The 11,804-nt window shown below is 44.5% G+C and overlaps 1 protein-coding gene across 1 annotated transcript in view; it reads right to left on the bottom strand.

Moving 5' to 3' along the window:
- Nucleotides 1–1,231: 1,231 nt before the first annotated feature.
- The window catches only part of fgf11a (fibroblast growth factor 11a), a 74,572-nt gene continuing 63,999 nt past the window's right edge, over nucleotides 1,232–11,804 (bottom strand). The window contains exons 4-5 of the mRNA XM_076725404.1: nucleotides 9,595–9,793; nucleotides 1,232–8,986 (exon numbers count right to left, since the gene is read on the bottom strand). Coding sequence (XP_076581519.1) covers nucleotides 8,844–8,986; nucleotides 9,595–9,793 — 342 coding nt within the window. The 3' untranslated portion in view covers nucleotides 1,232–8,843. The remainder of the gene's footprint in view (nucleotides 8,987–9,594; nucleotides 9,794–11,804) is intronic.

The raw sequence follows: 11,804 nt of genomic DNA, 5'->3' as shown, positions 1-11,804 counted from the left end.
TACAGCAGTCATTATTCTGACAGTATAACGCTAAGTTGATCAAGCCGTTTAACTGCCACACACTGCTGTATTTTCTGAAGGCCCCTGCAGTAAAACATCTCTATCCTCCCTATATCCCTCCACTCTTCCCTTCATGCCACTCTGCTCTCACTCACATTCGCTGGCCATCCACGCCATGCCGTAATTTAGGATCCACTGTCACCGCCATTGGGCCCGCCGCCAATTTAATTACCATAGAAGCTAACTATTAACAGCTAGCAGCCAGAGTCAAGTCACACATCAAATCTGTGGTCATGAGGGGCTGCATAAAGCCCCTGCTGGCAGAGACTCAAATCCAGGGACCTCTCCCCAGAACAACCATAATAGATCACTGTTTAATACAGAAGTAAGTAGTTGAGTTAAATTAGATTGATTGTTTACCCATGGCTGTTGTTTTGGAACAAGTAAAAGATGACATGTAACAGTATTAGTATAGTAATCAGATCATTTAGAGTCGATGATGTCACTGTAAAGATGATATAGTTCAATGTTGGAGTTATTATTATATTTTATTCCAACATGGCGTCACTTTCTTTCTTACTTCAATCGTATTCAAAATGCATCAGTGTAAGTACTTTCAATGTAATCAAAGTACACTGTATGGACAAAAAGCTTGTGGGCGTCTGAACAAGGTATGTGAAAACCCTCATCTTACACTTGAATATATTCCAAAACCATCTGCTGCTTTAACAGCTTCTTCTGTTCTGGTAAGGTTTGATTCAGCCACAAGCGGTGGGCCACTGATATTTGATAATCCACGCCTGACTGGGAAAACCACCTCTTTATGGAAAGGGACGAACACAAAGTGTGGATACACACTACTGTCTAAAACATCACTGTATGCTGTAACATGAAGACTTTACTTAACTGAAACTAAGAGTGTTTTCACCTGTTTGGTTCAGATAAACTGTGTGTTCAGTTTGTTTGGGCTGGTGTGAAAGCTGCCAATAAAACCACGCCGCTACGTGTTTGCAGTGTGAAAGCCAGACTTTGAAACGTCCAGATCAACTGAACTGAACGCCCGGTGTGAAAGCGGCAAACGGGACCCAACCCAAACCATACTACCACATGCTATGAGAAGACTTGTATAGAGATCCAGTTTAAAATGTAAAAATGTAGGTTGTATGTTTTAGGAAATGAAAAGAACCTCTCAGCAGACCAGCGTTACAATCATACAAATATATTAGTTTGTTTTATTCAATTATATCCAATAATACGTCTCCCTTGACTTTGTGTAAGTTATTATAGAAATAAATACAGATCATATTGCAAATGCAGACAAGAGTTTGGGATAATAGTGTTGAGGAGGGGGAGGGGGGATTAAGGGGTTAAAGGGGTTCAAGAGTAAATATTGGGTAAAGACTGTTTCGTTGAAGGTGTCCAGTAACTGATTGGCGCATGCATGCTTGTAGTCCCGCCCATCTGTGATCCTCTACCTCCACCCAGGTGTTTCAAAGTCCCAAGGCTCTCTGTAGTCCTTTACAGCTCCTTCCTCCATGTGATCCATGGGTTTTGATGGCATATAGTAGTTGTGTTATTCCACCTTGCCAGCAACAGGGGGAGTTATTGCACCCCAACCACATTTGCATGGATATATTTATATATAGAGATATATAGATATATTTTTTGCCCCATTTGTATACAAAAATAGTGTCATTGTGGCTTTGACAGCTGGAAGACTGAAGCACTCTTTTTGCATTTGGAAGACAAGAAGGAAAGTAAGAGTATGGTGATTTCCTTAAAATGTTTTCTGGAAGACTTCGTCACAATATCTTGGATCATCCATGCAGTAGAAAGAAGAGCAAAAAAAAAGAAAAAGAAAAAGAAAGAAAAAAGTCAAAAAATCCTTCAACGATCGATCACAGGATCACACACACACACAGGTAGAAGGTGTGTGTGTGTGTGTGTGCGTTTGAGGGAGAGACAGACTGTGAAGGAGCAGTCCACATGCTGCTGGTGAGCCAATTAAAATCCCGCTAAGAGATCAAAGGTTAGAGGTCAATCAGCTGGTCCTTGATTGACAGGTGAGTGCTGGAGGATTGCGGGGGGAGGGAGGTTTGAGACCCCACAGTCTTAGCGTACTTTGCTTTTCTCTCATTGAGTTCTATTGTTCAATATCCCACATTATGTGATAAGGGAACAGACACAGATATGCATTTAAACAGCAAAATAAACACAACAAATCAACAAACACACATGGACAGACCAACAATGCTTCATAAAGGGCGTTACAATGGATACCAATACTCAGAATTCCTCATAACGTTTCATAAACAAGTCACAGTACCTCCACTGAGAAATACCCCAAATACAATCCATAAAAAAAACAAAAACACTTGAAAAAAAGGGGTAAATAAAGGCATTGTAGCATAGAGTACAATGTAAAGTCACCACTAACACATTGTTGGTGCATTAGCTTGGGAGAGGTGAAGTCCCTCCATGATCTGTTTGTAAAGGTCACCCCATTTAGCCACATCTGCGCTGGCTTGGTGCAGGGTGCTCTGTGTGTGTGTGTGTGTGTGTGTGTGTGTGTGTGTGTGTGTGTGTGTACAATGCAGATGTGTCCAGGGATTGTGGGTGTGCTTTTAAACACACAGCCTGATTTTCCGACTTCATGATAATCTGTTGGTTAATACTACACAGGATGTGACACTGGGTGATTCCAGTATAAAAGCACTTTTTATGAGGAGTCTGGAGAGGGGGAAGAAAAAAAAAAAAAAAAAAAAAAAAAAAGGAGAGAGAGAAAATCTGTCCGAGGACGGCGTCACTCTTTTGTCACGTGAGCCTCGCTCTCTTCCTCCCTCTCTTTTTTGTGTTTTCTGCTGCATTGCAGATGTGGTGAAGGGACTCCACCTCAAAGTAATGCACGCACACACACACACACGCGCACACACACTTAAACAGCAACCCATCTCACAAAAAGGGCAAAGTGTTAGAAAAATAAAAGCTCTAATAAAGCACGCAGTTGGGTTCTATATCAATATTAATCCTTTTCTTTTTCCACACCCTCCCAGATAATGTGGCTGCACCTTGTTAATGGAGTTTATTGCTTTCTGCCCAAGGACTCATGCTCATTGATTTGGCCTCTGATTTATCCTGTTTTCCTCTCTGCCTATGCTTTATTCCCTCTCTTCTCGGCTACACATAATGGACATACAGAGATATTCAATCACGGTTACACAACGATTACACACAAAGACCAAAGCTGATGAGAGGGTTCTAGAAAACACACATATACCGGCCCACACACGCACACATACATACATTCTGCCTCCAGGTTAAAGGGAAGTGGTGTTTGCAAAAAAGGGATGGGGGAGAGGAAGTGGAACTTCAAAGGGAGGCTGCGAGGGCATAAGTTAGCTCCACCACAGAATGGGACACATGCCTCTCTCTCTCTCTTTCTCTCTCTCCTTCACAACCCTGGATGACCCTCTCTGCAGTCGTAATTCGCTCAGTAAGCAGGGAGGGCCCTGACTCGGAAGAAATGGGAGGGAAGGGAGTCCCCGGAGAGAGAGAGGTGTGTGTGTGAGTGAGGTGTGAAGCGTGCAGCTGAATCAGATATACATCATTTAACCCCCTTCGATTTCCACACGTTCACATCCACGCCTCTCCTTTTTCTTCTCAGAGACTCCAAAGAAATGGCGATGTCAAGCCCTCCAGAGGGCCAACATTTAACATTTAAAAGCTGAATCCAGGAGCATTCATCAGCAAGTTAAAAGCAGTAAATTCAGCCATGGGGGGGTGGGGGTGGGGGGTTCCACTAATCAAACATGTGTCTCAGATAGATGGCCGCCGAGATAAATGGCAATCTTTACATCCTGTAATTCACGCGGGATCGTTTCGAGTGAAGCCTGAAGGCCGGAGAGCAGACAGGCTGGAATAGAGAGGCTGATTCCAGGCTTCACACAAACAACTTACAGCTGTATGAACACTGCAACACACACACACACACACACACACACACACACACACACACACACACACACACACACACACACACACACACGCGCAATCATGCAAACTTTCCATACGAAATAAATGATTGTGTAATTCTACCTTTCTGCAAAGTGAAATCAATAACACTGCAAACAGACTGAGATGCACATTTTCACGCCTCCCCTTTTAAAGTCCCTCAGAAACACCCCGAGAACAGGCTAATGGGATTACTCTGAGTACGACAGATAATATCCGTTACCGCCACTGCTTAAAATGACACTAATTAGTGCAACTGAAAAAACAGATGAAAAGTGCGGACGCCAAACTCAAAGCACGAGCATGAGGGTGAGTATTCAAATAACAGTCTGCTAACTGAAAAATGAACAGATACTGATGACTGATGCAACTTTAAGTGGCTGATGGATCATTTGTCCACACAATATCTCAGTAAACAGAGATAAGAATCCATCACTCACTTAGATGTCAGTGTGGCGTGACGCTCAGTCACGAGATCAGATGGCTTGGTTTAATAAAATCTCGGCTCTCGTTGCTTAAAGTCACTCCAACACGGAGTCTGAGGCAGGAAATGAGACGACTGTAGACCTCCGAATGAATACAGTCTGAATTCATGTCCTCTTATCTACAGACGCCACCTCATGTGCGCTTATTTTTTCTTACACCTGCACAGCCAAACGCATCAAGAGACATTAACTGACCATGTGTAAAACTGGCGAGTGGCCCTTTAAACTACGCTTGAGTGCATGATGACGCATTGCTTTATTGCCCGTATCTCTAATCTACAGCAGACATACATTTCTTCATCATTTCCCATCGTCCTAATGAATAGCCTGAACTTAAAATCTTAGCCCTTAACTCTCCTTCACAGCTGCTTTTCTTTTGGTTCAAAGTCGCCTTGAATTTTGGAAACAACAAACATGACACGCACACGTAAGAAAATATTGCAACATAGAATTTCCCAGCCCTTAAAATACAGCAGTTGCCCCCCTCGTACAGTATCTCTCTATCTAGTCCCAGACAGTCTTAATTCTATCGTAGCTGGCACGAGCCTGATTTAATTAAATATTTGTATAATTACTTTGCGAATAGTACTCAAACACCGTGTTCTGGATTTAGCGATCCATAGGGGGTGGCTGGTCAGACGTGCCAACCTGAGGGTCTATTTAACAGTTTAATTAAGGTCTTTAGTGTGTAAGTGAGGTTTTAACAGTAGCTTGTGTTGAATAAATCAAAACATAATGGGAAGAACTCTCTAATGGGCTGCAATTCATTGAACTGAGCGTTTTTTTCTTTATTCCTCACAAGCCCTTCATTTAGTTAGATTATCTCTCTCTGTCCTTACTTCCCTTCCTGCCTCCTCTGTCCTCGTCCTCTCTTCAGGAAAGCTCAGGCAAACTTTGCTTCATCTCTCAGGTAGCAGATTACTTTGCTCAGCAGCTCGCCTCTATTCTGCCCGGGTTATCGGCTGTTATTATTTACAACCACAGGTTACAGGGGAGCAGAGGATTATGCATGAAATGGGAAGTGCATGTAAATGTGTGTGTGTGTGTGTGTGTGTGAGACTCTCTCCACATTACCATAATTCCCTCTTAAAACTCTTTCTGCTCTCCTCATCACCGCAAATTATTTTCCCTAAAAATCCCCCCTCCTCTCTCCGTCTCCTTTTCTTCGCGGCGTCCCTCTCTCCGAGCCCCGATCATCAATCTAACCTCGCCTTTACCTCCTGAACACACAGGACTCTCTCGCTTCCCGCAATACATAAACATTATGCAGAAACAATTACCCTGCCTGGCACATTGTACCAAGAAAGTCTGATATGAGAAATGATTGCTTTTCGTGTTGAATGGAAAGAACAAATGGAAACACACAAAACAAGATCCCTGCATAAGAATGGTGAATTCTTTTTTTTTTTTTTTTTTTTGTCACTTCCTTCACCTGGAGAGTCTATCAGATAAGTACGAGAACAATGTGATCAAATATAACAAGGTAATCTTTCCATCTTCTTCTTTAACAATCATCATACTCCTTATGTACTATCATATTCATTCTTTATATATGACTTTGGTTTCTTTTTTTTTTTTTCATCCAAACAACACAGTTTTAATTCTAATCTATGGACTTGCAATCATAACAGTACAAAATGACAAAAAGCCTGAAGAAGGCTTGAATTCCTTTGCATCGTGACCAAAGTCTCCAGGAGAGATTTACGGTCATTCGTATGAACATGCTCAGACACAGGTCTACAAAAATCTGTTGCATTTTGAATGAAATTAAAAATAATAATAAAAAAAAGTCCATCAGTGGAGCTGCTCATTGGAAGTAGAAATGCACCGATATCGAATATCAGTCCGATACTGACTCATATGACTGGATCAGATATCATGACAATGGGCCGATGTAGAATCTTATTTGAATAAATATTAATTCAGTATGTTTATATCTGCGCTGCCTTTCACATAAGAGAATGATCCCGGTCCACAGGGACGCATTCAGCCTGCAGATGGGCCAATATCCAAAGCCCAGGTGTCGGCGTTGTGACGGACAGAGTCGGATCGGTGCATCACTAGCTGCCAGCAGTCGAAACGAGCGGCTTGTAGGTGACTGTGTGAAAGCAAATGAGCAGCAAAGGCTGAGATATCCTGACTTTTAGCCAATAGCATGGCTCAACTTCCAAAATGACTGGATTCTTCATTTCCCATAATGCAGTGTGATGGCATCTTTCATTGGACTCTCCTTGCCTGGTAACCACCCACATCTTTCACACTTTACGCCGAAGCTCTGACCCTCAACCTGGGACATTTTGTTTGGTGGATCTCGTGTTGGCTGCAGGTTTGGTTATGATCAAATGTAATATACGGAGGGGAATGTACACATGAAATTCTATTCAAAGGTCTTGGGGAATGCTGCTGCTTATGCAACAAAAGTGGCTCCAGGGGGAGCTGTGTAACCCGCAGGTCACCTCTGCTTGAGGCTAGGCTAGCTGCTTGATGCTACATTAGTGGCTACTAGCAAGACACCACACAGTCTCAAATTGAGCTAGTATGGATGGAAGTGTTGCAACAATCAGTAATTAATGAAAGCAAAAACATAGCTTTATGGACCCAGTTGGGTTCTGTCAGGTTGGGTCTCGAAGATGCGGGTGCAGCCCAGGTTCAGGTTCCAGCTTCAGGCCTTTGTGGTACTGCACTCCACAGCTCCAGTTTGCATTGCAGTGCGTTCGACCCGTGAGACTTTAATGTCTCCAATCACAACTTAAATTACTCAAGCGATGTCACTTAGAGTAATTTTCTCCTCCAGAGCGATGGAAAACACCACACAACTGCTTTCACAGGCTGAGTGGTGCTCCCCAATTTAAGCTTTGACAAGTGAAATGGGTGCAGTGCCCCTTTAAAACGTTTCCCACAAACAGTATCATAACATTTCTGGCTTAGGGACAGTGATGGGCTAACTGTTAAAAACCCATTTTTTATCTGTATTTTTAGACAACGATCCCACATTGAGTGACAGAGGGTCCACAGACAGTGTGTGGGCCTCGGGGGGGGGGGGGGGGGGGTTGTGCGACGCATGGCCAGCCGCAGTGAAAAAAAGCCATTGCAGTTCAATCACAAGCTACACAGTCAGGCTCCATCAGTACCCCATCCCACTGATGATATCCTCATCATCTCCCAGAACCTGCACACACACACACACACACACACACATTCACTCACCACCATGTCAACATGTGCGTGTGCATTTGTGAGCGTGTGTGTTAATGCATGTCATTGTGTTAAGTCGCAAGATCTTTTCTGCGGGCGTCGCTCGTGGATATCAGGGCGCCAAAGTGCGTGCACACAGTACACACACCTTGGCGTGTGTGGAAATGTCAGTGTAATAATGAGTGTGTGTGTCTGTGTGTGTGTGTGTGTGTGGTAATGCAGTGTGCCGAGGGAGCTCTTGGCCCCTCGTTTAAGGGTCGAAAGATTCTGATCAGCCCCAGACTCTATTAACAGAGCCAGAGAGGACGGGAGGGGTTTTCTTGTGCCGCCGAGTGGAAAATTGAGTCCATGTCACAAACTAATCAAATCGCGCCAAAGGTGAATGGAAGAAGAAGGGAGCACACGCACACATGCACTCACACATGCTCTCTCTCACACACACACACACACACACAAACACACACGAGCAGGGCTGACAAGTATCCAGGCCATCTCACAAAGTCGCTGACACACACAGAAGATGTGAACTGAGCAGATGGCTGCAGAACAAAAGTCTGCATGAGTCTCTGTGACAGCCTTGCATTAGCATGGCTCCATGTCAGGCTAACATTAGCATGGAACCCTTTGGGGAAATAAAAACACGACCCATTTGTAAAGTGTGTGGTGCAGAGGGACGGATTTGACCACTGCACCACTCGTGGTACAACCAGGAAGACTTTGCTCGGATATTTGGTTGACTGGAAGGATGTCGCTAATGATGGCGAGGGGGCGTGTGTGGGATCTCCTTCCAGCACGTTGAACACACTGTAGTGACATGCCAGACGATGTTAGGCCACTGTTCACCTCTTCGTGGAGTTATTGCTTTTGTATCCCAGGCTTTGATAATCACAGAGGTTATTAAATAAGAAGGTGGAGGGCTGGTGTGGATGGGGGTCTGTGAAGGTAAAGGGGGCTTCCCGTTGGCCAGCTCTGCCCGCACCTGCTCTTTTCTCAAACTTTACACCAGTGCATCGTGGTATGCGGAGCTCTCGTGGGGACAGTGTTCCAGGTGGGGGGGATAGCCCTAAGAACCCTGTTCAGGTGTCCGCTGGTGCCCAGTGCGCCCCCCCCCCCCATGTCCTCCACCTCTCTCCCCACCCATGTCTCTGAGCGCTAGGAGGAGGAGGTTTTGGTTTTGGATTGAGGGTCCTTCTTGCCGTTCTGCAGCACGGGCGAGTCACTGGAGGTCTTGGGCGTTTTCCTGGGTGGGCTCTGCTCAGCAACGTCGTGTAGAGAGGGCTCCCTGTACATGGCCACTGGGGAGGGAGAAGGTTGCAAATAGGTAAGAGTGGGTAAAGACAAGTGAGACAAATTTTTTTTTCTTACACAAACAACGTGTAAAATAAGGATCTGTAATGTAACAGGGGTTGTTCATTGTGACTCAGCAGTTCAGCTTCAACTGTTCTGGTTCCAGCAGAAGCAGGTAGCTGTTTGCAGGGGGAAAAAAAAAGCTTTGATAAAGTCACTGTCTCCACTACCTGCACAGCAACAAACAGCAAGCAAGTTAGCAACCTGCCAGTGAGCACAGTGGAGCATTTAGCAGCTAAAGAGGCCCATATTTCCCTCAGGAGTCAGGGGAAACCAAGGAAGCCATCAGGTGGGCAGACACATCTTTTCTAATCAGTGATAATGTTGCTCTGCGTCTGCTGGGTGGGTGGTAATAACTTTATCTGTGAAGAGTTTACTGTAAATGACTAACCTACTGCAAAGTAAATCACCTCACAATGTCTGTAAATGTAAATGTGCAATGCTTGGGTCAGCATCACGTGATAATGTAAATGCTGTACAGCATGTCACCTCCAGGAGGAAAAAGGTAAAGACTGAACTTGACAGGCATGTGTATGAATGTACGAATTTGTAGTACCTTCAATGAGTTTGGGCAGGAAGTGTGCAGCGCCCTTCGTCTTCTTGACGCGGTTCCCTTTCATGACCTGTCCGTCTCGGTTGATACCGATGTACCACGCCCGACCCGACTGGGTCTGTCTGTACAGGATGGACGAATAGGTGACGTAGTAGTTCTCAAACACACACTCCTTAAACTTACACTCCGGCGTGAAGTGCTCCTGAAAGACACGTGCACAGAGACAAAAGCGCACACATCAGGTCAGCGGAGAAGAATGATACATCGTCTGCCATTTTTTATCTCTTCTATTATTTATATATTTACTCTCCAATTCCACTGGCTCAGCTGGGAATGGGAGGAAATGGGCCCCACATTTCATTGTGACAGGGTTACAGGAGCATCTGTGGCTGCATTAACAAACTGCAGACACACACACACACACACACACACACACACACACATTCCAACATGAGCACAAGCCTATTTGCCACATGGACAAAGTGATTCCAGAGCTGGGATGCTATAACTCAGCAGGTTCAGTTTACCTGTAACAAACAACAATCAACTGGATCCTTCACCCCTCTATGGTATAACAACCCAACCATCAGCCTTCAGCTCTCTCTGTCTCTCTCTCTCTCACACACACACACACACACACACGGAGCTCTGCATTAGACAATACGTCAACAGCGGGACATCCCCCTCCCTCCATCTCCCTCTCGTTACAGCGCTCACATATTCCCTCTCTATCTCATATTCTGCCTCTCCTCCTCCACTTCACTCCCTCCATCCCTTCCGTCATTTGGTAACCTTGTTGAGGAACAAACCAATTTGCAGGATTGATTTGGAGCCTTGATGTGACGGGTGAGCAGAAAAGGCCTGAATAAGGAGTTTGCTCCCTCTCTCTCTCTCTTTCTCTCTCTCATTTATTTCTCACTCACCCTTCTCACCCTCTCCTCCTCCTGCTCTCTGTCTGCTGTCTCCTCTCGCTCTCTGCGTGTCTGCCACCGCAGGCGCAGGGCCTTAACGCCTGCCTATATCCATTGTACTGCACATAAACAAGCTAATTACATTGACTGTATCGCCCATTCCTTAATTACACATCCATTCACTTAGGCAGCCATTCATTTCCTCACCCACCCATTAACTTAGCTCTAATAGCACACAGCGAAATCCAAAGGTCTGGAGGAAGGTGCAATCAGATTGCTATCATTAACCGTGTTTGCACTGCAGTGTGATGCGTCTCATCTTCTCTGCACTCTGTGTGTGTGTGTGTGGATTTCGGAGGGTACTCTAAAGGATTAAAGCATGCTTTGTGAAGCCTGGTGACCAGCTCACAGATACCGCCCCCCTCCCCCGACTCCCAGAGAGACAAGCTCAAGTTAACCAATTGATTTATTGCGTGAATTAGCTGAATTTGTCCGTATGAGTAAACCTAAACAGTAGCCCTACGCGTACCTGTGTGTGTACATGAGTGTGTGTTGCCTCTGTGTCATTACCAGTCCATGAAGAACCTTGTGCAAAGAAGGTCTTTTTCTTATTCGTTTCATCCTGGGAGATGAAACGCAAGCAAGCAACAGAGGAAAGGTAGAAGATGGATTTTTACCACCAGATAAAGTCACAATTTCAAATTAAAGACAAAAACATGGGTGTCCATCTACAATACTGGTTCTGAAATCAAGCATGGCTCTCAAATACATTCATTATATCATTGTATCACATTTGTAATTGCGTCAGTTCCGTCTTGGACCTATAGTATTCTCTAAACTATATACTACAAATACTCAATTCTACGCTGTACTGTAGCTTGTGTACTCTATAGAGCCGTGTCACCAGTAGCAACATGTGGTTGGGGAAGAGTGAAAGGATCATAGAGACACACTGCTGCTCCATGATCATTCAGTAGCATCTGTGCTGCTGAAAACACAAATCAGATTCTGAAAAAGTTGGGACAGAATGCAATCATTTGCAATCGAACTATGCTTACAGATGGTTTTTCACCTTCAGCTTCTACCATATGATAAACTGGAACCTTATGAACTGAAGTACCTAACAGAGTAGAGGCTAGTTCATTCAAATGATGCTTACGGTACATGCTAATGCATCAGTAATGTCAATTCAGTGGCATCACTTTACAGGGACCATGTCACTACCTAATGACTGTTTGCTTTTGACATAAGAACATGTTACCAAAATGGTAACCACTTTTTTTCCACTGTCAGACCACAAGA

The sequence above is a fragment of the Chaetodon auriga genome, chromosome 24 (assembly GCF_051107435.1).
Source record: "Chaetodon auriga isolate fChaAug3 chromosome 24, fChaAug3.hap1, whole genome shotgun sequence".
Lineage (NCBI taxonomy): Eukaryota > Metazoa > Chordata > Actinopteri > Chaetodontiformes > Chaetodontidae > Chaetodon > Chaetodon auriga.
This window is presented reverse-complemented; position numbering and strand designations above follow the sequence as displayed.